The sequence below is a fragment of the Bufo bufo genome, chromosome 1, assembly GCF_905171765.1.
Source record: "Bufo bufo chromosome 1, aBufBuf1.1, whole genome shotgun sequence".
In the NCBI taxonomy this organism is placed as follows: Eukaryota; Metazoa; Chordata; class Amphibia; order Anura; family Bufonidae; genus Bufo; species Bufo bufo.
This window is the reverse complement of record NC_053389.1, coordinates 350,949,766-350,977,254: the sequence shown is the minus strand read 5'-3', so window position 1 is coordinate 350,977,254 and position 27,489 is coordinate 350,949,766. Positions and strand designations below refer to the sequence as shown.

At 42.7% G+C, this 27,489-nt stretch overlaps 1 protein-coding gene across 2 annotated transcripts in view; it reads left to right on the top strand.

Annotated features, from left to right (window-relative positions):
* Positions 1-27,489, top strand: part of DOCK2 (dedicator of cytokinesis 2) — a 1,232,183-nt gene that overhangs the window by 961,870 nt on the left and 242,824 nt on the right. For both annotated transcript variants that reach the window (XM_040442815.1, XM_040442808.1), the window contains exons 38-41: positions 226-345; positions 4,620-4,709; positions 6,056-6,160; positions 26,687-26,828. In XM_040442815.1, coding sequence (XP_040298749.1) covers positions 226-345; positions 4,620-4,709; positions 6,056-6,160; positions 26,687-26,828 — 457 coding nt within the window. The remainder of the gene's footprint in view (positions 1-225; positions 346-4,619; positions 4,710-6,055; positions 6,161-26,686; positions 26,829-27,489) is intronic.

The following is a 27,489-nucleotide window of genomic DNA, read 5'->3' as shown; positions in this document are numbered from 1 at the left end:
AGAAATGAATGGATCTGTGTGTAATCTGTAAAAAATGTGGATCGGATGCAGACCCAATATATAGTAGTGTCTATGAGCCCTACAGGAAACATTTTACCAATATACAGCACCTAGTATACCAATTTATATATCATACCCTGTTGGTTGTCTTTACATTGAAATATGCAATGTCTATTCCCAAAACATATTACTTTTAACTTAAAAAGTCCTATTTGTCAATTTAAGTGGACAGATGAGCAGTGTTCACCCCAAGTCATGCAGACGGAATTCCAAAGCTCACAAACTCACCGTCAACTGAAGGAGACTTTGTATGAAGTTATTATTGGCTACTTTGACAAAGGAAAGGTGAGATATAAGATGTATGTGCATGGTTTCTCATTGTGAATTTCTAAAACAACATATTTGTGGAATATGCCAATTTATATTCTAGTAAGCATACTGACAATAGTGATATGAAAGTCCAGCCAAAAGACCTTCTCTCAGGTACTTTCAAATTACCCTCTGCCTTTGCAGAGATGGATAGCATTTCATATGATTCCCTCTGGATCAAAAAGTTGGTTGAACTTGGACAGATGCCGTTTATTATAACTAAGTAATCATTTATCTACTTTCTGATCACAGGCTTTAAACGTCTAAGCGGTCAGCATATAACTCTGCAAAGATATTCTTGAACATTCTTGCAGAGTTAAGCCTCATTTACACAATCAGTGTTCTGTCAGTGATTTCCGTCAGTGATTGTGAGCCAAAACCAGGATTGGAGCCTCCACAGACATAAGGTATAAGGGAAAGATCTTCACCTGTTCTGTGTTTAGGACCGCACCTGGTTTTGGCTCACAATCAGTGATGGAAATCACTGACAAAAACACTGACATGTGAATGAGAGATTAGCAGCTGCATGCTAATTGTGTAGCTGCAGGAGTGCGGAGCCATACGGAAGGTAAGGATGGATTTTACCATCCCTATCTTCTCCATTGATGTATATGCAATGCTCAATGAGCACTGTATGTACAGGGCAATGGCACTTCCTAATTTGTCCCCAGTGATCATGTGAGCTGCTGGTTCTTAGCAGACCCACATCAGCTCTGCAGTAAGGGCTCATGCACACAAACTTGTGCCGGCCGGGACAAATTGCGGTCCGCAATGCACGGACACTGACCGCAAGGCCGCTGCATGCAGATCACGGACACATTCACTTGAATGGGGTCCATGATTCACATCCAACGGTCCGCACCACAAAAAACTACTTGTCTGCGGTGCGGCGGCATGGACTGAAACCCCATGGAAGCACTCCGTGGTGCTTCAGTGGGGTTCCGTGCCTCCGTTCCACACAGACCTTCCGGATTGCAGTCCCAGTGAATGGGTCTGCATCTGTGATGCGGGGTGCACACGGCCGGTGCCCATGTATTGCGGAGGCCTAAGGCTCAACAGTGTTGTTAAAGCCTGCAGGTGCTATATTCCCCCTGTAATGAGGGCTAATATGTTGTCCCCAGTTACAAAAGAGATCAGCAATAGAATATGTAAAGTTAAATGCCCCCAATGGTTTTATATGACCTTATGTGGGGTGCACAAAGTGTAACATAAAGGCAAAATGAAAAAAAAAAAAAAAAGACACTTCATGCTACACCTCAGCTTCTAGTCCTGGCAACCATAACTCATGCATTTTTTACATCAAAACAACCGTCTTGGAAAAGGGGCATAATTTCAAAAAGTATATTATTTCCACTTTGTGCTATTTATTTTTCTTTTTTCTTTTTAAATAAAATTATATAAAAATAAAGCCCCATATATCACCTAAAATAGGTGCAAAAATTATTTATATAACCAAATGGGAAAAAGTCTAAGGCCTATTTCACACGGGTGAGTTTTCCGCGCGGGTGCAATGCGTGAGGTGAATGCATTGCACCCGCACTGAATCCGGACCCATTTCTATGGGGCTGTGCACCTGAGCGGTGATTTTCATGCATCACTTGTGCGTTGCGTGAAAATCGCAGCATGCTCTCTATTGTTCATGCTCTCTATTTCAGGCATGCAGGCCCCATAGAACTGAATGGGGCTGCGTGAAAATCGCAAGCATCCGCAAGCAGGTGCGGATGCGGTGCGATTTTCATGCATGGTTGCTAGGTGACAATTGGGATGGAGACCTGATCATTATTATTTTCCCTTATAGCATGGTTTTAAGGGAAAATAATTTCTTAATAAATTCTTACTACAGAATGCTTAGTAAAATAGGGATGGAGGGGGTAAAAAAGTAAAATAAAAATTTAACTCACCTCATCCACTTCTCTACTTTCTTCTTTCTTCTTCTTTGATGACCTGGGAGAAAAGGACCTTTGGTGATGTCACCATGTGACGGACCATGTGATGAGTGCAGTTAGGTCACCAAAGGTCCTTTTCCTCACAGGTCATCAAAGAAGAAGAAAGAAGAGAAGTCGGGCTGCGCGAACAAGTGGATGAGGTGAGTTTAATTAAAAATTTTTATTTTTTAACCCCTCCATCCCTATTTTACTTAGCATTCTGTATTAAGAATGCTATTATTTTCCCTTATAACCATGTTATAAGGGAAAATAATAAAATCTACAGAACACCGATCCCAAGCCTGAACTTCTGTGAAGAAGTCCGGGTTCGGGTCTGGGTACCAAACATGCCGATTTTTCTCACGCACATGCAAAACGCATTAAAACGCTTTGCACTCGCGCGGAAAAATTGTGCATTTTCCCGCGACGCATCCGCATCCTATCCGGCCCTCACACGCGATGCCCGTGTGAAAGAGGCCTAAGACTCATGTACTAAAATAATGGAAAATGCATTTATTCAGTCTTGAACTGGTTAACTATGAAAAATCAACAAAAAAATCATAGTAATAAAATAAAAGCATATGTCAGGTACTTGTTTAGCAAAATCTTTGCTAAGCCTTTTTCGATTAACAATATTTCATATACTTCATTCTTTTTAACAAGATACCCTAAAAAGAACATTTATTGTATTTTGCCTCCTGCTTTGTCACCTGTCTTTTTTTTTAATTTATTTTTTTAACAAATCTCAGACAACCACTGACACCTACAAATAATCACCATGTGTAGACCTTAGGCTACTTTCACATTGGCGTTTCTGTGTCCGCTTGTGAGATCCGTCTCAGGGTTCTCACAAGCGGCCCAAAATGGATCAGTTCAGTCCCAATGCATTCTGAATGGATAAGGATCAGTTTAGAATGCATCAGTTTGGCTGCGTTTGGTCTGTGTTGCGTTTTTTAGACGGTCACTAAAACGCAGCTTGCAGCGTTTTGGTGACTGTCTGACTATGCGGTGCCAAACGGATCCGTCCTGACTTACAATGTAAGTCAATGGGGACGGATCCGTTTTTCACTGACACAATATGGTGCAATTGAAAACGGATCCGTCCCCCATTGACTTTTAATGTAAGTCAAGACGGATCCGTTTTGACAGACTTTTTTTAATGAATAATGCAAACGGATCCGTTATTAACGGATACAAGCGTTTGAATTATTGGTGCGGATCTGTCTGTGCAGCTACAAGACGCATCCGCACCAAACGTGAGTGTGAAAGTAGCCTTACAAAGAAGCAAATAATCTTCATTGATAACTAATATATTGATACAACCTTTAAAATGTGGCACAGTCCATACACAAAGATAAAATTAACCGCTCCAAAAATTACCATATATGGTCCAAATAGTATGTAATGCATCACAAATAATGGACCTACTGCATAAAAAAGGTACCTTATATTGCACATTAGTATGCCTGACTAAAATTGCACAGTGGGATGAACTAAAATGCCCCCTCACAAAAAGTATCCAACTTAAGGTGGGTTCACACTAGCGTTATGGCTTTCCATTATAACATGGTTATAATGGAAAATAACGGAATCCATAAGACCGAAGGACGGATCCGTTCTTCTGCCTATAGACTTGTATTATGACGGAATGCAAAACGGAAGCCTTTAAAAGCCATTCCGTTTGCTTTCCATCCTAATAGAAGTCTATTAGAATCAAAACAGATCCGTCTGGGTCCCGTTATGCAAGACGTAAAACAAAGTCCTGTCGACAGGACTTTGTTTTCCGGCTTGCATAACGGGACCCAGACGGATCCGTTATGCTTTCCCATAGACTTCCATTAGGACGGAAAGCAAACGGAATGGCTTTTAAAGGCTTATTTCTTATTCCAATCCTGCCTGTAATAAAAGTCATATCTGCATAGAGATAAGACAGAATCCACCATTCACAAAATGTGATTGTCAAAGCTTATCTATTCTTTCCTTGTACAGTGACCTCTGCAGAGGTCACAGAGCATGCCTACATAACTCTCCCATAGAAGACAATGAGGTCCTCTCCTGTCCATTCTGTCTAGGGTCCATGGGGCTGCCATAAAACAATTTTCTTAATGCTTTCTAAATGCAGTTAAGAACATAATCATGTTCAGGAAATAGAATACATAAATCTGCAATCAAAAAATAAAAACAGATTAGAAAAAAGGATACGCGTTACTGTCTGGTTTTAACTGGCAGACACAATTTTTGGTGACACATTTCCTTTAAGGACAAATCACTAAAAATACTTCCAATGAGTACAATTTTCTATTTTACTATGTTATTACATTACAGATGTGGGAGGAAGCAATATTCCTGTGCAAACAACTGGCAGAGCAGTACGAGATGGAAATGTTTGACTATGAGCTACTAAGCCAGTGTTTGGTAAGAACATTTGATTTAACACCAACTTTGTACTATCATATCATTTAAAAATAAGTGTACTGTAGCACACACTGTAAGCATTTCCGTGCCAATTGTAAGCTTCAAAGGCAGCTCCAAATGTTTTTTTTTTCTTTTCTCCTGGACCTTCAGGGTCCACTATGGCATCAGAGTGTGGACCCTCCAGAGGCTGCTCTTGATGCTGAGGAGATTGATATTGAGTTTTCTTTGAAAAAATTCATTATAACTTATTAACATTACTTTAAATCTCTGCTCTTTCAGTTCTAAGGAGTCCAGTAGGTGGTCTTTTCACTGATTGACAGCCTCCCTGTATAACAATGCATATAGAACTATCTTTCACTGACTGGATGGAACTCTCCACAAAACTCCTAAGCATAGAAAGAGCTGAGAATTCTGCTCAGCTCCTCCTGCTGTGTAAAATGGCGCCCGCAGATTACACTGCATGTTCATGATGATAGATACCCTTTATATTATACAACTAACAGCAGCCATCAGTAGACGGAGTGCGCTTACTGCATGATGCTTTATTATTAATATAAGTGTATATGCTGTATGCTGCAAGCAGCCAAAGTTCCAGAGTTGAATAATTTAAAGGGGTTATTTGCTAAAGGCATGTAAGGTATAAACATACTAAAAAACACCTGTGTTTGAAAACCTCTTTGTTCCAGTACCACCACTCTCTCTCCACAGCTGTCATGAGGTCATGTAGCGATGCCCATATACCGTACGTATCTTCTGCAGCCAATCACTGGCCTCAGTGATATACAGCACAAGACTGCTGAGGCCAGAGATTAGCTGCAGCAGTTAGGTGTGGTTAAATGGGCACACCATCGCTGCTGTCATAAAAACAAAGCCTGGCAGGGCGGAAGCAGTGCTGCTGGAATAGAGGAGGATGGGAACAGTGAGTATACAGCCTCCAGCCAGGACACCACTAAAGCTGTCAGTCAGCCCAGAAGTGAATCAACTCAATACAGAGAGCAGAGTGCTCTTCACAGTGAGACTGCACCTTCCAGACATAGCCATTTTTACTAATTTTACAAATCTGTAAACTTTATATGGCAATATCTTCAGAATGTGTGCCTGCCAGCACAGCGCTCACTGTGTCCCCTATGACTGAACTTTGGGTGCCTATGGTAAAAAAAAATAATAAACTATATTACAAAAATTAAATATAGGGCTTTTAGAACAGTTTTTAATAAAGTTCAAAAAGGTTAGCTATCCTTTCAGCTGCTAAACAAATTTCCACCTTAGCTATCCAAAAATATTTAAAGTAAAAACCTTCTCTCAAAAAATATTACAGCTTATTATAATATTATTTTTATTGCCAGACACAGCAAGCAAAATTCTATGAAAACGTCATGAAAATTCTTCGTCCGAAGCCAGATTACTTTGCAGTTGGATACTATGGGCAAGGATTCCCAACATTCCTCCGGGTAAATGTTTTATGTACACAATAACTAATTGTATGTCTTCCAATAAAGTTGTTAGATAAAACAGATGCAGATTTGCATAATTATACATGATGTATAATGTACTGTATGAAAAATTAACCCATTCCAAACACTTTACTGCATGTGGCAATAGCTTTGAAATGTTTTACTTATACACGTGATTATGATAATGTTTTTTGCGACATATTGTACTTCATGTTAATGGTAAATTTAGGTCAATATTTTTTACATTTAATAAAAAGATTCTGAAATTTACAGAAGATTAAAAAAAATGGCAAATTTCCCTGCTTTTAAGACACATGACTGCTGCACAAAATAGTTAATAATTAATATTTGCCATATGTCTACTTTATGTTAGCATCATTTTGTAAATTTCCTTTTATTTTTCGGATTTAGTGGGCTTATAATTATAGCAGCAATTTTTCAAATGGTGCAGAAAATTTCTAAAACCTACATTTTTATAGACTAATCCAAGTTAATTTGAGGGGCCAATATAAAAGAAAACCCCTAAAAATAACCCCATTTTACAAACTGCACCCAATCCATGGAAATTAAAGCAAAATGGAGGTGAAATTGAACAATTTCTTAATTATTATTTTTTTTGCTTGGACATTTTTGATTTTTGTCAAAATGTTTCATGTAACACAGCAAATGTTAACAACAAAACAAGTCTCAATACTCAACCTGTAACCTGTAGGATATGTCTTGAGTCCCAGCACCGTACAGGTAAAACGTGCTGATCGGGCATGTGCAAGAACTAGGGCCCGATGCCGGCATATTAGTCCCTTGTATGCCACAGTCAGCTCTGACTGCAGCCTACATGGGGCTTGCAGAGGGTATGGGCTCCCTCCCCGTCTCTATTGGTTCCCTGCGCTGCGGTGACTCACCCCCAGGCTGGGTCTCATAGGCACTCTAACTAACAGGCAATGCATTACGATACAGGATACCTGTTGGCAAAAGGTAGACACACAGCGATCCCTTCAGTGTAGCGTGTGTGCAGCCCCGGACATATAAGGGCATCACAGAACAGTGAGTGATGAAAGTCACTTGGCCCTCCAGGAAGTTGACTGTAGTTAGGGTTAAAACCAGATGGGCCAAACTAGCTGGATGGATCAAACCTGGCAGCTGGATTATTGCTATAAGGGAGGAGTGTTGTTGGTTATCGGAATGAACCACACAAATCGCTTCACCAACTGGACCCAAATTCATCATTCCAAGCTACCACGTTCTGTTATGGGAAATTTCATATTTTATTCTGTGTCACTCTGACAGCCATGACAAAATTTAAACAAATTCTATGTCACTGTGCAGTGCAATGAAATTTTAGGTCCATACTATGAACTTTATGGTATTTTGTTTTCAACATGTGTTAGGGTTAAAAGGGTCAAACTTGATGGATGGATCAAACCTGGCAGCTGGATTATTGCCATACCAGATGAGTGTCCTTGGTTATCGGAATGAACCACACAAATCACTCCACCAACTCAAATCAAATTCGTTGTTACAAATACATTCTTTTAGCGAAAAAAAATAAAATAAAATTGTCTGCGTCATTATTGCAATCATTTATGGTCAGAACTACAACGGTATTACGAGACAAATCGCTACACCGACTTGACCCAAATTCATCATAGCTAATATGTTCTTTTAGGCCCCTTTCACACGGGTGAGAATTCTGCGCGAGTGCAATGCGTGAGGTGAACGCATTGCATCCGCACTGAATCCGGACCCATTAACTTTAATGGGGCTGTGTACATGAGCAGTGATTTTCACGCATCACTTGTGCGTTGTGTGAAAATCGCAGAAAGCTCTATATTGTGCGTTTTTCATGCAACGCAGGAACCATAGAAGTGAGTAGGGCTGCGTGAAAATTGCAAGCATCCGCAAGCAAGTGATTTTAACGCATGGTTGCTAGGAGACGATTGGGATGGGGACCCGATCTTTATTATTTTCCCTTATAACATGGTTATAAGGGAAAATAATAGCATTCTTAATACTGAATGCTTAGTAAAATGTCCATTGAAGGGTTAAAAAAAATAAACAAATTTAACTCACCCCGTCCACTTGATCGCATAGCGGATCTTCTCTTCTTTCTACTTTCTTCAGGACCTGGATAAAGGACCTTTGATGACGTCACTGCGCTCATCACATGGTCCATCACCATGGTGATGGGCCATGTGATGGACCATGTGATGAGCGCAGTGACGTAATCAATTGGAGGTTGTTCCCCTTTGACCTTCTTGGGAGAGGAAACAGAGAGGTTAAAAGGTCCCTCCCACCTCCACCCTTCAGTGTTTTCCAGATTCCTACACCAGGATAGATACAATGGATTTATTAAAACAATAAGAAAATCTTTTATACAATATTTACATAGTAGTTAGTAAGGGAGGGAATGTACAGGTGCTATCATGAGGGAATCTCTGGAGCTCATCCCTCATGACAGCACCACAGGAGAAGTATTATATTACTATAATTATAACTTTTAGGGGGGAAGACCAAGTCTAAGGACAAAATGTCCCAGGTATTTCTCATTAGATAAAAATACCATTTCTGCAAGAGAGCTAAATCTTGATGTCAGAATTCGTTAACACAGGCTCAATTCTGAAAAGTCTATTTATCTGCATCCTTGATCGACAGACCTACGTACATCTGATTAGATTAATATATAAATTGTCTTATTAGACATCGGCAATACAAAATGTCCTCTAATTATAAGCCTCACGGCACTGCCAGTGAGGGTGCCGGGCAAGTTATCCGGTGCACGCGCAGAAGGCACAAGTGAGTTCAATGCCAGGGTCTCCTGCTGCATTGAACTCACTTGTACCTTCTGCGCGTGCGCCGGATAACTTGCCCGGCACCCTCACTCGCAGTGCGCCTGCGTCCCTTATTCAATGCCAGCGTCTCCTGCTGCGCCTGCGTCGGCTCGGGAGGATCGGGTACTGTAAAAGCTGCCCAGCCAGTGAATAATAATGAGCTGGGCGGCGCTAGGAAGCGACAGTTGAGGCGCGGCTGGGCACGAAGGTAGGAGTAAAAACGCCCCTTGGGCATAAAGAAATGTGAAAAACCGCCCCTTGGGCATAAAGGAAGTTGATTGACAGATGATTATAAAGTTGTTTTTACATGGTTCAAAATGCGGACAGGGGGTACTCTTATGTGATTGTAATACACTTTAATAGACCTATGACTGCATAAGAATAACTAAATATGTTTATCGGGCCTGTCAGTGTCCCTTTAAACAGAAGAAAATATGCCTTCTGGAGTGGCCCAGTCAGAGTCCTGACCTCAACCCGATTCAGATGCTGTGGAATGACCTCAAGAAAGCGATTCACACCAGACATCCCAAAAATATTGCTGAACTGAAACAGTTCTATAAAGAGGAATGGTTAAGAATTTCTCCTGACCATTGTGCACGTCTGATCTGCAACTACAGGAAACGTTTAGTTGAAGTTATTGCTGTCAAAGGAGGTTGAAACAGTTATTAAATTCAAGGGTTCACATACTTTTTCCACCTGCACTGTGAATGTTTACATTGTGTGTTCAATACAAACATGGTAACATTTAACCACTTCCCGCCACGCTAACTCCGAAAGGCGTCATTGCTGCGGCGCTCCCAGGCTACACTAACGCCGATTGGCGTCATCTCGCGAGAGCCGAGATTACACAGGCGCGCGCGCTCACAGGATCGGAAGGTAAGTGAGTGGATCTTCAGCCTGCCAGCGGCGATCGTTCGCTGGCAGGCTGTAGATGCGATTTTTTTTAACCCCTAACAGGTATATTAGACGCTGTTTTGATAACAGCGTCTAATATACCTGCTACCTGGTCCTCTGGTGGTCCCTTTTGCTTGGATCGACCACCAGAGGACACAGGCAGCTCAGTAATAAGTAGCACCAAACACTACTACACGACACCCCCCCTGTCACTTATTAACCCCTGATCACCCCATATAGACTCCCTGATCACCCCCCTGTCATTGATCACCCCCCTGTCATTGATCACCCCCTTGTAAGAGTCCATTCAGATGTCCGTATGATTTTTACGGATCCACTGATACATGGATCGGATCCGCAAAACACATACGGACGTCTGAATGGAGCCTTACAGGGGGGTGATCAATGACGGAGGTGATCACCCCATATAGACTCCCTGATCACCCCCCTGTCATTGATCACCCCCCTGTCATTGATCACCCCCTGTAAGGCTCCATTCAGATGTCCGTATGATTTTTACGGATCCACTGATACATGGATCGGATCCGCAAAACACATACGGACATCTGAATGGAGCCTTACAGGGGGGTGATCAATGACAGGGGGGTGATCACCCCATATAGACTCCCTGATCACCCCCCTGTCATTGATCACCCCCCTGTCATTGATCACTCCCCTGTAAGGCTCCATTCAGATATTTTTTGGGCCCAAGTTAGCGGAAATTTATTATTATTTGTTTTCTTACAAAGTCTCATATTCCACTAACTTGTGTCAAAAAATAAAATCTCACATGAACTCACCATACCCCTCACGGGATCCAAATGCGTAAAATTTTTTAGACATTTATATTCCAGACTTCTTCTCACGCTTTAGGGCCCCTAAAATGCCAGGGCAGTATAAATACCCCACATGTGACCCCATTTTGGAAAGTAGACACCCCAAGGTATTCGCTGAGGGGCATATTGAGTCCATGAAAGATTGAAATTTTTGTCCCAAGTTAGCGGAAAGGGAGACTTTGTGAGAAAAAACAAAAAAAAATCAATTTCCGGTAACTTGTGGCAAAAAAAATAATAATTCTATGAACTCGCCATGCCCCTCATTGAATACCTTGGGGTGTCTTCTTTCCAAAATGGGGTCACATGTGGGGTATTTATACTGCCCTGGCATTTTAGGGGCCCTAAAGCGTGAGAAGAAGTCTGGGATCCAAATGTCTAAAAATGCCCTCCTAAAAGGAATGTGGGCCCCTTTGCGCATCTAGGCTGCAAAAAAGTGTCACACATCTGGTATCGCCGTACTCAGGAGAAGTTGGGGAATGTGTTTTGGGGTGTCATTTTACATATACCCATGCTGGGTGAGAGAAATATCTCGGTCAAATGCCAACTTTGTATAAAAAAATTGGAAAAGTTGTCTTTGCCGAGATATTTATCTCACCCAGCATGGGTATATGTAAAATGACACCCCAAAACACATTGCCCAACTTCTCCTGAGTACGGCAATACCACATGTGTGACACTTTTTTGCAGCCTAGGTGGGCAAAGGGGCCCACATTCCAAAGAGCACCTTTCGGATTTCACCGGCCATTTTTTACAGATTTTGATTTCAAACTACTTCTCACGCATTCGGGCCCCTAAAATGCCAGGGCAGTATAACTACCCCACAAGTGACCCCATTTTGGAAAGAAGACACCCCGAGGTATTTCGTGATGGGCATAGTGAGTTCATGGAAGTTTTTATTTTTTGTCACAAGTTAGTGGAATATGAGACTTTGTAAGAAAAAAAATAAAATAAAAAAAAATCATAATTTTCCGCTAACTTGTAACAAAAAATAGAAAATTCTAGGAACTCGCCATGCCCCTCACGGAATACCTTGGGGTGTCTTCTTTCCAAAATGGGGTCACTTGTGGGGTAGTTATACTGCCCTGGCATTCTAGGGCCCTAATGTGTGGCAAGTAGTTTGAAATCAAAATCTGTAAAAAATGACCTGTGAAATCCTAAAGGTGCTCTTTGGAATGTGGGCCCCTTTGCCCACCTAGGCTGCAAAAAAGTGTCACACATGTGGTATTGCCGTACTCAGGAGAAGTTGAGCAATGTGTTTTGGGGTGTAATATTACATATACCCATGCTGGGTGAGATAAATATCTTGGTCAAATGCCAACTTTGTATAAAAAAAATGGCAAAAGTTGTCTTTTGCCAAGATATTTCTCTCACCCAGCATGGATATATGTAAAATGACACCCCAAAAAACATTGCCCAACTTCTCCTGAGTACGGCAATACCACATGTGTGACACTTTTTTGCAGCCTAGGTGGGCAAAGGGGCCCACATTCCAAAGAGCACCTTTCGGATTTCACCGGCCATTTTTTACAGATTTTGATTTCAAACTACTTCGCACGCATTTGAGCCCCTAAAATGCCAGGGCAGTATAACTAGCCCACAAGTGACCCCATTTTGGAAAGAAGACACCCCAAGGTATTTCGTGATGGGCATAGTGAGTTCATGGAAATTTTTATTTTTTGTCACAAGTTAGTGGAATATGAGACTTTGTAAGAAAAAAAATAAAAAGAAAAAAATCATCATTTTACGCTAACTTGTGACAAAAAATAAAAAGTTCTATGAACTCACTATGCCCATCAGCGAATACCTTAGGGTGTCTACTTTACGAAATGTGGTCATTTGTGGGGTGTTTGTACTGTCTGGCCATTGTAGAACCTCAGGAAACATGACAGGTGCTCAGAAAGTCAGAGCTGCTTCAAAAAGCGGAAATTCACATTTTTGTACCATAGATTGTAAACGCTATAACTTTTACCCAAACCATTTTTTTTTTACCCCAAATTTTTGTTTTTATCAAAGACATGTAGAACAATAAATTTAGAGAAAAATTTATATATGGATGTCGTTTTTTTTTGCAAAATTTTACAACTGAAAGTGAAAAATGTCATTTTTTTTGCAAAAAAAAAACAGTAAATTTCGATTAATAACAAAAAAAGTAAAAATGTCAGCAGCAATGAAATACCACCAAATGAAAGCTCTATTAGTGAGAAGAAAAGGAGGTAAAATTTATTTAGGTGGTAAGTTGCATGACCGAGCAATAAACCGCTAAAGTTGTGGAGTGCCGATTTGTAAAGAAGGGCCTGGTCACTAGGGGGGGGGGGGGGGTATAAACCGGTGGTCCTTAAGTGGTTAATTATTTGTGTGTTATTGGTTTAAGCACACTATGATTGTCTATTGTTGTGACTTAGATGAAGATCAAATCACAATTTATGACCAATTTGTGCAGAAATGCATATCATTCCAAAGGGTTCACATACTTTTTCTTGCAACTGTATATATATAAAACCGAGCCAAGCTGACAGGTGGGTTTTCTGTTGGCCTGGATTCGATAGGGGGTTGATTACTATGAAGCACGAGGAAATTCAACCTCAAGACCAATCAAATTTTTCATGAAATTGAGATCAAATTCCGCTTTGTCAACTTTGATTTGCTTATTTCTAGTTGTTGTACCATGGGGCCCAGATCCTCTCAAACTTCTGCAGGCATTTACGGTGGTGGTATACCAATCTTTCAAATAGCAGAATATCATTATTAAGCTGCAACTAATAAGCTGGCATTTAGAGGTAAAGGCGATCCACCTAAGCACAATTGCCTTTTATGACAGAAATAGTGATTCACAGATACAAACTAATTGATAAAAAGAGAAGATGTCCGTATCATCTACAATGCCAAATAGGCACAGTTTGAGATCTGTCACTAAATCAAGCGACATTACAGTGTAGTTACCAAACTCAAGCCTGGACAGTGTTTTGCCTTGAGAGTGACCTGGACAGTGTTTTACATTGACAGTGTGTAGCTGGGAGTATAGGCAGTGATAACATTGCTACTCTATCAACCTGTCATCATTAAGGTCATTAACATTGGCACGCTCCATCTAATCCAATGCAGCCCGGGCCATCTCCTCTGACTCCCTAGTGTTTTAAATAGGATACAGTAGATTTTAAGAAACCCCTTAAATATGCCTTAGCCGCATCTCAGGTACAGGGTGTGTGGTCCTGTGGGGGTTAACATCAAACAACAGTTAGGGAATTGGGATATCCAAAATGGTGGAAACCGCCGAGGTGGAGCAGTGGACACAATTGAACAACATTCAGGATGTTGCGGGGAATGATTAGATATGCCACATGGCCACATTATTTATAATAGGGAGGGTGGAATTAGAGAAAAATGTATTGTCTATCCTGGAGAACGATCTATGATTAGGGGAATAGCAGGGGTACTGTTGACAGTGGGGTTCAAATATGTCCAGGCGTCGCGCCACTCAGTCTCCTCCAATTACTGCGACATGGGCGATGAGCTTGTAGCGTGCTGTGTGGTAGAGTATCTAGATAATCTATCCAGGGAAGGGTTTGGCAACAGATTAATGTCCCCTGAGCAAACCACAAAGTAAGCCTGAAAATCCAACGCAAACTACAGGGCCAATCTCAGAATACTTTAATTCACAGGTGGAGGTGTTATAAATAAAAAGGAAAACATATCAGTTGTCATTAACCCCTTCAGGACCCTGCCATTTTTCACCTTAAGGACCAGGCCATTTTTAGTAAATCTGACATGTGTCACTTTATGTAGTGATAACTTTACAACGCTTTTACTTATCCAGGCCATTCTGAGACTGTTTTCTCGTCACATGTTGTACTTCATGACAGTGGTAAAATTTTGTAAAAAAAAAATATTTTTATTTATAAAGAGTGCACAATTTACAAAAAAATTGGAAAAATTAGCAAATTTGCAAATTTCAATTTCTCTGCTTTTATAATAGATAGTAATCTCTCCAAAAATAGTTATTACTTTACATTTCCCATATGTCTACTTCATGTTTGGATCATTTTGTGAATGCCATCTTATTTTTTTGGGAACGTTAGAAGGCTTAGAAGTTTAGAAGCAAATGATTTTTGAAAAGCAGATTTCACTGCGATAATTTTAAGCTGACATGTCCCATTTGAAGCCCCCCTGATACACCCCTAGAGTAGAATCTCCCAAAAAGTGACTCCATTTTAGAAACTACACCCCTCAAGGTATACAAAACTGATTTTACAAACTTTGTTAACCGTTTAGGTGTTCCACAAGAATTGATGGAAAATAGAGATCACATTTCCAAATTTAACTTTTTTGTCAAATTTCCATTTTAATCAATTTTTTCCAGTTACAAAGCAAGGGTTAACAGCCAAACAAAACTCAATATTTATGGCCCTGATTCTGTAGTTTACAGAAATACCCCATATGTGGTTGTAAACTGCTGTGCGGGCACACGGCATTGCGCAGAAGGAAAGGAATGCCACATGGTTTTTGGAAGGCAGATTTTGCTGGACTGTTTTTTTGACCCCATGTCCCATTTGAAGCCCCTCTGATGCACCCCTAGAGTAGAAACTCTAAAAAAGGGACCCCATTTTGGAAACTACGGGATAAGGTGGCAGGTTTTTTGTGCCAATTTTTTCGGGGTGAGATGACGGTTTGATTGGTACTATTTTAGGGTGTATATGACTTTTTGATCAATTGCTATTGCACTTTTTGTGAATTAAGGTGACCAAAATTGGCTTTTTTGACACAATTTTTTTTTTTACGATGTTCACCTGAGGGGTTAGGTCATGTGATATTTTTCTAGAGCAAGTTCTTACGGACGTGCGATACCTAATATGTCTACTTTTTTTTTATTTATGTAAGTTTTACACAATGTTATCATTTAAAAAAAAAATCTAATAATGTTTTAGTGTCTCCATATTCTAAGAGCCATAGTTATTTCAGTTTTTGGGCGATTGTCTTAGGTAGGTTATCATTTTTGCGGGATGAGATGATGGTTTGATTAGCACTATTTTGGGGTGCATATGACTTTTTGATCGCTTGCTATTACACTTTTTGTGATGTAACGTGACAAAAAAATAGTTTTTTTGCACCGTTATTATTATTTTTTTTTTACGGTGTTAGTTCATGTGATATTTTTATAGAGCCGGTCAATAGGGACACAGCGATACCTAATTTGTCTACTTTTCATTTTTTCCCTATTATAAAAAAAAATAAAAATATTTTGGGAAAAGGACGCTTTAATTATTTTTTTACTTGAAACTTTTCATTTTTTGGAAAAAACTTTATTTTTTTACTTTTTTTTTACACTTAATTTTTTGTCCCACTCTGGGACTTCAACTTTTGGGGTCTGATCCCCTTTACAATGCATCACAATACTTCTGTATTGTGATGCATTGGCTGGAAGTGTAATACCACTGTATTACGCTTACAGCCTGCTTGCCTGTGACATCCAGGGGGCTGGATCTCACAGGATCTCCCGGAAGGCAGCCACGATGCCTGAGGAAGACATCGAGCTGCCTTCCATGCCATCGGGTCCACGTCACAGCAGCACGGAGACCCGATGACAGCTCCGATAACAGCAAGGACATCGCATGTGCCGTGGTCACATCAAGGGTTAATGCGCCGGCATCGGTGATTTCACCATTGCTGGTGCATGCAGCAGGTGTCCTGCTATCAGTGACTGACGGACCTCTGCCGCGGATCAGGCGGGCGCATCTCCTGCACCCGCCTGATCACAGCGGCCTACATGTACTGCGCTGGTCCTTAAGTCACGGACATCTGCGCCATTCATGTACGCAGCGCGGGTCCTCTACGGGTTAATAGTAGCTGCCAGAAAGATGTAGTGCACCTCCCAATCTGACTCAACTGGAACTACACTGAGACTAAGTAATCTTTTAATCAAGAGAGAAACTCCTCTAGAATGACAAGTGTGGTGAAAGTGGTGCTTCCATTCCACCCATCTATGACGGAAAGAAAGGGATTGCTGTGGGAGTAAATGAGTTTCAAGAAAGCACACCAAATCTGAAGAATACTGTACATTTGTGTAAATGAAAACACTATGTTATGTTTAGGGGATTAGCTATAGTCCTTACAGGGAAATTTTGCGGTGGACCGATGCCCATAAAACTGCCTGGGCCCTCTTCACAGCAGGCCAGTGGAAGTTTTTGGGGCTGTATTTTCTGATGGGCTGTGGTATTTGGCTCTGTTGGCATGGTATAATGTGCCACAATATGGTATTGCTGTCCCTGCCTTCCATCAATTTGGACCTGACTACAAAACATTTTTAGTATATTTTTCAGAGCCACTTTAAGTTCCCAGTCCTCCCCTGTTTACATTAAAGCAGGTTGCCCTGACATTCCATACTAGTGTATTACGTCCATGGGATGCCATCATGTGATCACAAAATATATGAGCAGCAGGGTAAAGACTACTAGTAGAGTCAGATCCATCGGCCACCACCCCCCAACCCCACATGTCCCAACCCACACCCCTCCAGACATCAACATTTGTGGGAGGGGTGTAGCTGCCTTTATAATCGGCATACGCCCCTCCCTCAATGAACGTCTCGTCTCGTTTCCACCTACCACACGTGCAGGCAGGTGACGGCGGCATTCCTGGCTCACGAGTCTGCGGTCAAAGGTGAGTATGCTGCCTTCTCCAGCAGCCATGTCCATGTAGTCCGGCCGGCGGTGTTTCGGCTCCCCAAGGTGAGGGGGAGCACCACCGCACCGGAACGATCGGCAAGGGACCAACATGCGGCTCCCCACGCGGCCATTCATCGTAGGGTTACAGGGGACAGCGTGTTCCCAACTCCGGCGCAGCGGTAAAGTCTTGCACGGGCCGCCGTGCAGTTAGATAGGAAGGTAGAGAGGCAGAACTGGAGCAGTCTCGGTGGTCTATTAGTCAGGTCTGCCTGCTCCAGCTCAGTGCACAGGTCAGATCCCTGATTGCTGGTGAAGATTAAAATAAAATATTTAGTACACTGCTCAAAAAAATAAAGGGAACACTTAAATAACACAATGTAACTCCAAGTCAATCACACTTCTGTGAAATCAAACTGTCCACTTAGGAAGCAACACTGAGTGACAATCAATTTCACATGCTGTTGTGCAAATGGGATAGACAACAGGTGGAAATTATAGGCAATTAGCAAGACACCCCCAATAAAGGAGTGGTTCTGCAGGTGGTGACCACAGACACTTCTCAGTTCCTATGCTTCCTGGCTGATGTTTTGGTCACTTTTGAATGCTGGCGGTGCTTTCACTCTAGTGGTAGCATGAGACGGAGTCTACAACCCACACAAGTGGCTCAGGTAGTGCAGCTTATCCAGGATGGCACATCAATGCGAGCTGTGGCAAGAAGGTTTGCTGTGTCTGTCAGCGTAGTGTCCAGAGCATGGAGGCGCTACCAGGAGACAGGCCAGTACATCAGGAGACGTGCAGGAGGCCGTAGGAGGGCAACAACCCAGCAGCAGGACCGCTACCTCCGCCTTTGTGCAAGGAGGAACAGGAGGAGCACTGCCAGAGCCCTGCAAAATGACCTCCAGCAGACCACAAATGTGCATGTGTCTGCTCAAATGGTCAGAAACAGACTCCATGAGCGTCATATGAGGGCCCGTCCACAGGTGGGGGTTGTGCTTACAGCCCAACACCGTGCAGGACGTTTGGCATTTGCCAGAGAACACCAAGATTGGCAAATTCGCCACTGGCGCCCTGTGCTCTTCCCAGATGAAAGCAGGTTCACTTTAAGCACATGTGACAGACGTGACAGAGTCTGGAGACGCCGTGGAGAACGTTCTGCTGCCTGCAACATCCTCTAGCATGACCTGTTTGGCATTGGGTCAGTAATGGTGTGGGGTGGCATTTCTTTGGAGGGCCACACAGCCCTCCATGTGCTCGCCAGAGGTAGCCTGACTGCCATTAGGTACCGAGATGAGATCCTCAGACCCCTTGTGAGACCATATGCTGGTGAGGTTGGCCCTGGGTTCCTCCTAATGCAAGACAATGCTAGACCTCATGTGGCTGGAGTGTGTCAGCAGTTCCTGCAAGATAAAGGCATTGATGCTATGGACTGGCCCGCCCGTTCCACAGACCTGAATCCAATTGAGCACATCTGGGACATCATGTCTCGCTCTATCCACCAACGTCACGTTGCACCACAGACTGTCCAGGAGTTGGCAGATGCTTTAGTCCAGGTCTGGGAGGAGATCCCTCAGGAGACCGTCCGCCACCTCATCAGGAGCATGCACAGGCGTTGTAGGGAGGTCATACAGGCACGTGGAGGCCACACACACTACTGAGCCTCATTTTGACTTGTTTTAAGGACATTACATCAAAGTTGGATCAGCCTGTAGTGTGTTTTTCCACTTTAATTTTGAGTGTGACTCCAAATCCAGACCTCCATGGGTTGAAAAATTTGATTTCCATTTTTAAATTTTTGTGTGATTTAGTTGTCAAGCACATTCAACTATGTAAAGAACAAAGTATTTCAGAAGAATATTTAATTAACTCAGATCTAGGATGTGTTATTTTTGTGTTCCCTATATTTTTTTGAGCAGTGTATATAAGGGGGGGGGGGTACATATGTGGTTTAGGCAATTATGTTAAGCACCCTATTTGTAGTTTGTCAGCAGGCTTCTCTTTAAGTTGCAGCCATTGTGTCATATTTTCTAAAAAAAAAAAAAAAGGGGAGAGAGGCTGAGGGTGTTTGTGTAGGTTAATCAGGTTTTATTCTCAGTTTGGTTCTATATTATAGTACTGCTACACAGCATGGTTCTACGCTGTATGATTCTTTGTACTAGGCTTAGTCGTACACGCAGCGCAGCGTTTGTTCCGCTCAGTTTAGTTACTTTTGGTTTCCGCATTACTACGTTTGTTATTACGGTTGTTGTTACGTTTTTACGCTTATACACTGGTGTTTTATGATTTGACGTTCATTTCTAGGTCCGTGCTTCCCTTTTCTCCAGTATCGCCAGAGTTTTTCTTTCAGGTCAGGGTGTGCTATTTTCTTCCTAATGCAGCTGTCAGTCTTCAAGGCTAATCCAGTTCGGTTATGATGTCACGCGCTTCAGACATTGTTGAAGCTTCCGTGGATGAAAATGTCACCGGCATGTCGGAAGGGGGCAGTATACCGTCCTTGCGCTCTTGGACTATCTCTAGACTAACGTCAGAGCTTTCCAGGAGGGGTATCCCTTTCCCGGCTACCACCAGAAAGGCCGAATTGTACCGACTGCTAACAGGCTCAGTGGGCCCACGTCAAGACCAGGTTCCTGTGGCTACAATACAGATGTCTCTTGATCAATTGCACGTCATGTTAAATAATCTCACGTCAACCGTTAATAGTTTCCAGGCTAGGTTGGAAGCTATAGAATCTCGCAGCTCTGTCGTCCCGGTTTCACCTCCAGACGTACCTGTGGCTTCGACGTCAGCAGCAGATCCCTTTCGTGCAACGATGTCTGTGTCGGTACTCGCTCCCGCCCATTTTGTCCCGACGAATATCAGAAAGGACATTCTTGAGGGTGGGGACGTTAATCTTGCTTCTCTGTTAATTGCCACCAGGGATATTTCTGACAATAAGGTTATTGCCTGTGGTGAGGTATCTGTTGTATTGAGGGGTCGCGATCAGAGACTGAACCGCAAATTGACAATCCCTGAGTTTGTCATGGCCTTCAGCCTGTACAGAGATGTTGTTTGTTCTGTCAGACCTGACAGAAGGGAGGAGCTTGACTTATATCTGTTTAGAGTCACGGAGTTGGGCTATAAGTATGGTGGTAATTCATTTTTTGATTACCACTGTTCTTTTTCTGCCAAGGCCGCCGCGGCTCTCTCGCAGTTTCAGTTTGTAACAAACTGGGCAAGTCTAGATACCAAGCTGTTTTGTAGACACTTCGCTGGTCTTAAAGCACCATCCTGTACGTTGTGTCAATCCATTTTCCACTCCACAGAGTGGTGTCACAAGGCCGCTGCCAGTTTTCAGACTAGCCTCTCTAGTTCACTGTCTGGACCGGACGCCCTCAGGCCTTCAGGGTCAGTTGATAAGTTAGGTCGACCTGTTGTATACCTGGGTAAGGCTCAGATTTGCAACAACTATAATTTTGCTGTATGTAATTTCAGCCAATGTTGTTTGTTGCACATCTGTACTAACTGTTTTAGGGCACATCCTAAGGTTTCCTGTACATTAAAATCAATCAAAGCCTATATGAGTGTCATCAATATTGATTGCCTTCGGTGGTATCTGCTAGGGCATCCCGATCCCAATTTTGTGGAGTTTTTGTCATCAGGTTTTTCCGTAGGTTTTCACACCGGGTTGGTTTTATTGCCAGAATCTACTCACGAGTGTAAAAATCTGATTTCAGCTGGTAGGAAGCCCAGCGCAGTAGACGTGTTGATTAAAGCTGAGTTGGACAAAGGTTTCCTCATCGGTCCCTTTAAAACCCCCCCCTTTTCAGAAGTGGCGAGTCAGCCTGGTTGGGGTAGTCACAGGCAAATTCTGCAAGAAAGAAAGACTCATCATTGATTTGTCAGCCCCGCATGGGTCCCACGTTGCTAGTCTCAACTCCCTCATCCCATCGGAGGAGGTTAGCATGAAGTATTCCTCCATTGACCAAGCCATAGCTATCATCATGCACTTAGGTCCTGGAGCAGCTTTATCTAAGGCGGATATATCCAATGCCTTTAAGCTTCTCCCGATCATGTCGGCCCTCTGGCAGTGGCATGGCATTAAGTGGAGAGACCAGTACTACTTCTCTTCGAAGCTCACGTTTGGCTCTAAAAGCAGCCCGTGGCTTTTCGATCAGTTGGCACAGGCCCTCCACTGGGTGTTAGAGAACAAGGCACAGTGTGAGCATGTCATCCATTATTTAGACGACTTCTTGCTGATAGAGAGGCCAGGAGTTGCCCCAGTAGGTCTCAAGAAGCTTCTGGATTGTTTCTCTCGGTTAGACATCCCAGTGTCCCCTAAGAAGGTTGAGGGTCCGTCCACTGTCATCACCTTCCTGGGCATTGTTTTAGACTCGCAGAACATGCTAGCGAAGTTACCCACAGATAAACTGGTCAGGATCAGGGAAGTGATACACAGGTTCACGGTTACCACCGTGACCACGAAGGCCGAATTACAATCACTGTTGGGCATGCTGAACTTTGCCATGCGTATAATTCCACAAGGCAGGTCATTCATTTCTCGTCTGTTAACACTCCTCCCCTCAGCACCTTGTCAGGACAGCCCGGTGCACTTAGACAGTCTGGCTCTAGCGGATCTTCACATGTGGGATCACTTTCTCCACCAGTGGAATGGAATTTCCCTTTTCATTCCTGCAATATGTAGTAATTCTGTAATTTTTTCTGATGCAGCTGCAAGTTCAGGGTTTGCAGCCATTTTTGGCACCCATTGGTTGGCAGGCGAGTGGCCAGTCGAAGTCAGACAAATCCCGGGTTTCTTGCAGACCTCAGCACTATTTGAGTTGTATCCCATTGTCGCGGCCGCCTGTGTTTGGGGTAGCAATTGGTCTAATTGCTCAGTTTTGTTTGTAACAGATAACGCAGCTGTTATCGATATTTTAACCAGCGGTTTGTCTAAATCCTTACATATCATGAGTCTCCTGAGGTGTCTAGTACAACTTTCATTGATACATAATTTCCATTTCAGTTGTGCACATTTGCCTGGTACACAAAACATGGCAGCGGATGCCTTGTCAGGAGCTAATACCTCCCTTTTCTTACAGATCATGCCAGAAGCGGACATCACAGGTGCCATGATTCCTCCGCACGAGTCACTAGTCCTGGTCTAACTGAACACCTAGCTACTGCTCACACGTTGCTTGCTAAATCTCTCTCACCTAATACGGCCAGAGCTTACCACACAGGGTGGAACGCATATTGTAGGTTCCAGGAGCTGTTCCCTCAGGGGTAGTCCAGCTTTGTAGAATATGTCCTTGCCTTCATAGGGTTTTGTCACTCTGAGTTGAAGTTATCCCATAATACGGTTAGGTCCTACCTAGCAAGGGTTCAGCACTTCCTGGCTGTGAGCCATCCGGAGTGGGGCTCCTTTTTCTCTATCCACGCTGTTAAGGCCGCTTTGAGGGGTCTGGGTAAATTTAGCGTGAGAGGACGGGTCCGTAGACAAGCCATTTCAGGTCAGGTTTTCCGGGATCTCTCTGACGCCTTAGATAAGGATCCTTATGGTTTCCTCTTTAGCCTTGTGCTCAAAGCTGCTATTTATTTGGCCTTTTATCGGTTTTTGAGACCTGGTGAGTTCACAAGCTCCTCCAACAGCAGTAAGTTCGTATAAATTAGCCAACTGATTCTGAGTGTTGAAGGTTTCTCTTTACTATTGCCAGTGTCGAAAACGTCACAGGTGGGTCCTCCGGCTCAGGTATCATTCTTCCCCACAGTACACCGTTGGTGCCCCGTCCGTGTACTCCATCAGTTACTGGCAGCATTAGATGGCCTTGGGCCGAGTAGTCCGTTATTGCCTTTCGGCCAATCGCCTCTCACAACCCACCAGTTTGTGTCCCATATACACCCTCTGTTGGCCAGCTTAGGTGTGGATCCAACTTCGGTGCCGGGTCATTCATTACGCATCGGGGCTGCATCCGCAGCTTCAAAAAATCAGGTGCCGGCGCACGTCATCCAAAAGTTAGGTCGCTGGCGGTCATCATTTTTAGCAGGTATATTCCTCATCCTAAGATCGAAATGTCGCTTGCTTTTCAGAATCTGGTTCTGTAATTTGTGTTGTAATAAAGAAAATCCTGCCTTTCAGTTTGCTGTTTTGCCCTCTATTCAGGCGTCCCTACATCGCCGCGGTTACGGCATAATTCTATCCGCTTTAGAGTTAAGGGGGCCGTAGATGGGGTCAGTTCCTTCTCGCCATCATAACCACGACCACAAATATATATATATAATATATTCTATATAGAATATGCGGCCATGAGAAAACTATTGCAGACCATTGCTTAGCAAGCAGAACTTCCACCTGGCCAAGTAGCTGGCGATTCATTTGCTGCCATACCAGTTAGTTATGGTAAATGTGGCACATCCGCCTAAATTTTATTTTTCTGGAGTTTGGCCAAGGTGGTGGCTGGGTTTCTTGGCCAGGCAAGCAAGAGTACTGCTACTATACGCAAAATTTGACTTGTTGGACCACAAACTGATCAATTGTATTTGTGCTCAGTTTTTGTCAGCTTTGTTTTTATAGGAAAGATGACTGTTTTCAGTTTTTTCATAAAATTATCGAAATTTTTTCTTCTTTTTTTGTTTCTCCTAAATTTTATTTCAAATTTATTAAGGCCCCTTTCCATGTAAAAGAACTACATATAAACCCCTGTGAATAAATAAAATTAAAACACAATTTATATGTGTTCAATCATACACATTTACACAGTATACACTATAAAAATATATATGGCCTAATCATGGAAAGACGGTATTCACCTGAGGAGGCATACACCCTCATAGCCTGTGATATGCATACGGCCAGCATCCCCCAATATCCCCCATTCTCCCTGTCCTCTTCTTCCTAATCTTCATCATCCAGTTATGATGGATGCTCAATAAGGCACCCCAAAGGCAACAGATGAGACATGATTGAACCCATATGGACTCCACCCCCCTGAGGATTATTAGACTTAAATTCCTTAGTTTCCAAATTGAGGTACCGGCTTAAAGAGGTATTCCCATCTTGATAATCAGTTAAGCTAGTCCCTAAATTATAAACTTTGCAATTACCTTTCTTTTTTTCTGAATCATTTGCCAGGTATTCCTCCAACTTCCCCTTCTATGTTTATCTTCTGTTTCAATTAGTTATGGCCACCACTGTGCTGGTACAGTGGTGGGTGCGCTTGACAGCAGGAGATGAACGTGGTGAGATGGGAATACCCCTTTAAGGCCTGATTTAAGTTGCTTCTTAAGAGGGGCTTATGCTGCACAGAGCCACACTGCAGCAAACCTGGGCATACTCTGGAGGCAAGTGGTAGGTTCCTGGGCTAGGTTTGTGTGCAGGTGACTGTGAATTATATCAGAAATAGAAAGACGGGGGGGGGGGGGGGAATTTATTATCCAGAAATACGCCTATGTTAGGCTACTTTCACACTCGCGTTTTGTGCAGATCAGTCATGGACGGATCCGTTCAGATAATACAACCGTCTGCATCCATTTAGAACAAATCCGTTTGTATTATCTTTAACATGGCCAAGACGGATCCATTTTGAACACCATTGAAAGTCAATGGAGGACAGATCCGTTTTCTATTGTGCCAGCTTGTGTCAGTGAAAACGGATCCATCCCCATTGACTTACATTGTGTGCCAGGACGGATCCGTTTGGCTCAGTTGCAAGCAGCATTTTGGTGTCCGTCTCCAAAGCGGAATGGAGACTGAACTGATGAAAACTAATGCTTTCTGAGCGGATCCTTTTCCATTCAGAATGCATTAGAATGCAAACTCATCCGTTTTGGACCGCTTTTGAGAGCCCTGAACGGCTCTCACAAACGTAAAGCCAAAATGCGAGTGTTAAAGTAGACTTAGGTGTATTTCTGCCACAGATTGGGGGACAAAGGTTACATAACCTGAATCAGGGGAAGAGGAGCCAAATTTGATATAGATCGAATCCTCGTAACCAGTAGTGTATATCTGAGGCAGTTCTCTGCTTAGATGGGCTCGTTTTAAGGCAGGATGGTTTGAGACAGAAAGAATAAAGCAGGAGCTCACACCAGGTAAACCCTCTTCACTCATTTTGCATTAAATCTTCTGGAACAAAGTTTCTAATTTCAGTTTGAATAATTTAGAGGTGTAGTTTCTACAGTTCAGTTATTTATGGGTGGCTTCTACTATGTAAGTTCCTCAAAGTGACTTCGGAACAGAATTGGTCCTTTAATAAAGTTGGTTTTGGAAGTTTTCCTGGAAAATGTTAAAAATTGCTTCTAAAATGCTAAGCCTTCTAATACCTTAAAAAAAAATATAATAATTGCAAAATAAACTAGAAAATACTAACTATTTTGTGAGTTATAACCATCTGTCTTAAAGGCAAAGAAATTAATATTTAGAAACTTGCCACTTCGTATTTGCAAAATTAGGCTTGGTCCTTAAGGGGGTTGTGCATATTTGGGGGGTTGGACAAACCCCTATTCCTGAGCAGACCTGCGAAGGGAAATATACTTACCTGCTTCCTAACACAGACTCCCCACTCCTTCGCTTCCTGGCTTTGGCTGCTCCGCTGAGCTCCTTCGATGTAAACTGACCTGCTTCCCTTGCAGCAAGTGAACATTTGTCATGATGCAAAAGGACCAGGTCACAGATTCAGCCAGCAATTGTCGGCAGTGGCATCAAACAGAAAGTTTACATCCAGAGAGCTTTGCGGATCAGCCAAGGCTGGGAAGCGAAGGAGCAGGGAACCAGCAGGTGAGTATTCTTTCCTTCGCAGATCTACCCAGGAGGGTGGGTTTGTTAAACCCCTCCACCCTAATGGTAGCACAATCCCTTCAGGGTGAAAACTGCCTGAAGGGGTTATAGTATGTCCTCACTTCTTTCTTACATCAGTATTGTTACTAAAAAAATAAATGGGCTTGTTTGTTAAGACTGGCATTTTAGATGCCGGTCTTAATAAGCCCTTTAACTGGTGAGGATCCTATGAAGTTATGTAGAGGCGTTGGCCATTACATAACTTCGGTGCATCCACCGCTGCTCTAAATGTAAGCCAGCTTCCTTGCTGGCTTAAATGTACACTATTTTCTACACCTAAAACAGGAGTAGTAAATGAGGAATGAGACGGGCCTCCCAGCACCTTCCCTTCCCCATCCACTTTTTTTTAGATCTGGCATGAACAGGAAAAAGTTGCAGATTGCGGCGCAATTAACCTTAGCATCACAATCTGCACCATAAATACTCCTAATATAGGCATATTTATGATAGTTAATGACCCTAAAAATATTTTATGATGTCATAAATATTTATATTTGCAGAACAAAGTGTTCATTTATCGAGGAAAAGAATATGAACGAAGAGAAGATTTTTTGACACAGTTAATGAGTCAGTTCCCTTTTTCTGAGAAGCTGAACACTACCGCATCTCCTGGAGAAGATATTAAAAACTCCACTGGGCAATGTATCCTTTTATGACATTATGGTATGCATACACTGGCATGATAGAGTATCTACAGTATGTTAGACTAATCATCCATTTCTTGTACAGAGCCATTTTATGGACAGTGTTTCTTTTTTTATTATTATTGTCTATTTAAGATATACAAATTAGGTCTCCTTCCAATCCATTAATGATCCTTGAAACATGTCTAGGCATTTTGGCCAAACCAGAATCTCAAATGGAGGAGACACTCACCTGTAGACAGCTCTTTCGAGATTCTTGCCCAGAGCATGGTATGGTACTGTTGCCTGGGTGAGAAGGCTTTGTGGTAGCTATTTGTATCTCAAGTGAATGAGAATCAGCTGCAAAATCAGGCTCATCTCCAGGGCCATATTTAGAGTTCACGATTCCCTATACACTTTAGCGCCACACAGCCTCCCTCATTGAGGTCCATACAACTTAGATATCCAAACACTCTCCCGGGGCCAGACATGACCGCCAGAACCAGGGCCAAAGGGGCCAGACATAATATTGAGAGCCAGGTCCATAAATAACCTCCAGAAGGAGGGCCACAGGGGCCAGACATGACCTACAGAACAATGGCTTCAGGGGCCAGACACTGACATTCTATCCAGCGGACACGCTGGATAACAAGCCATGTTTTTTCCCTATAATACCATGT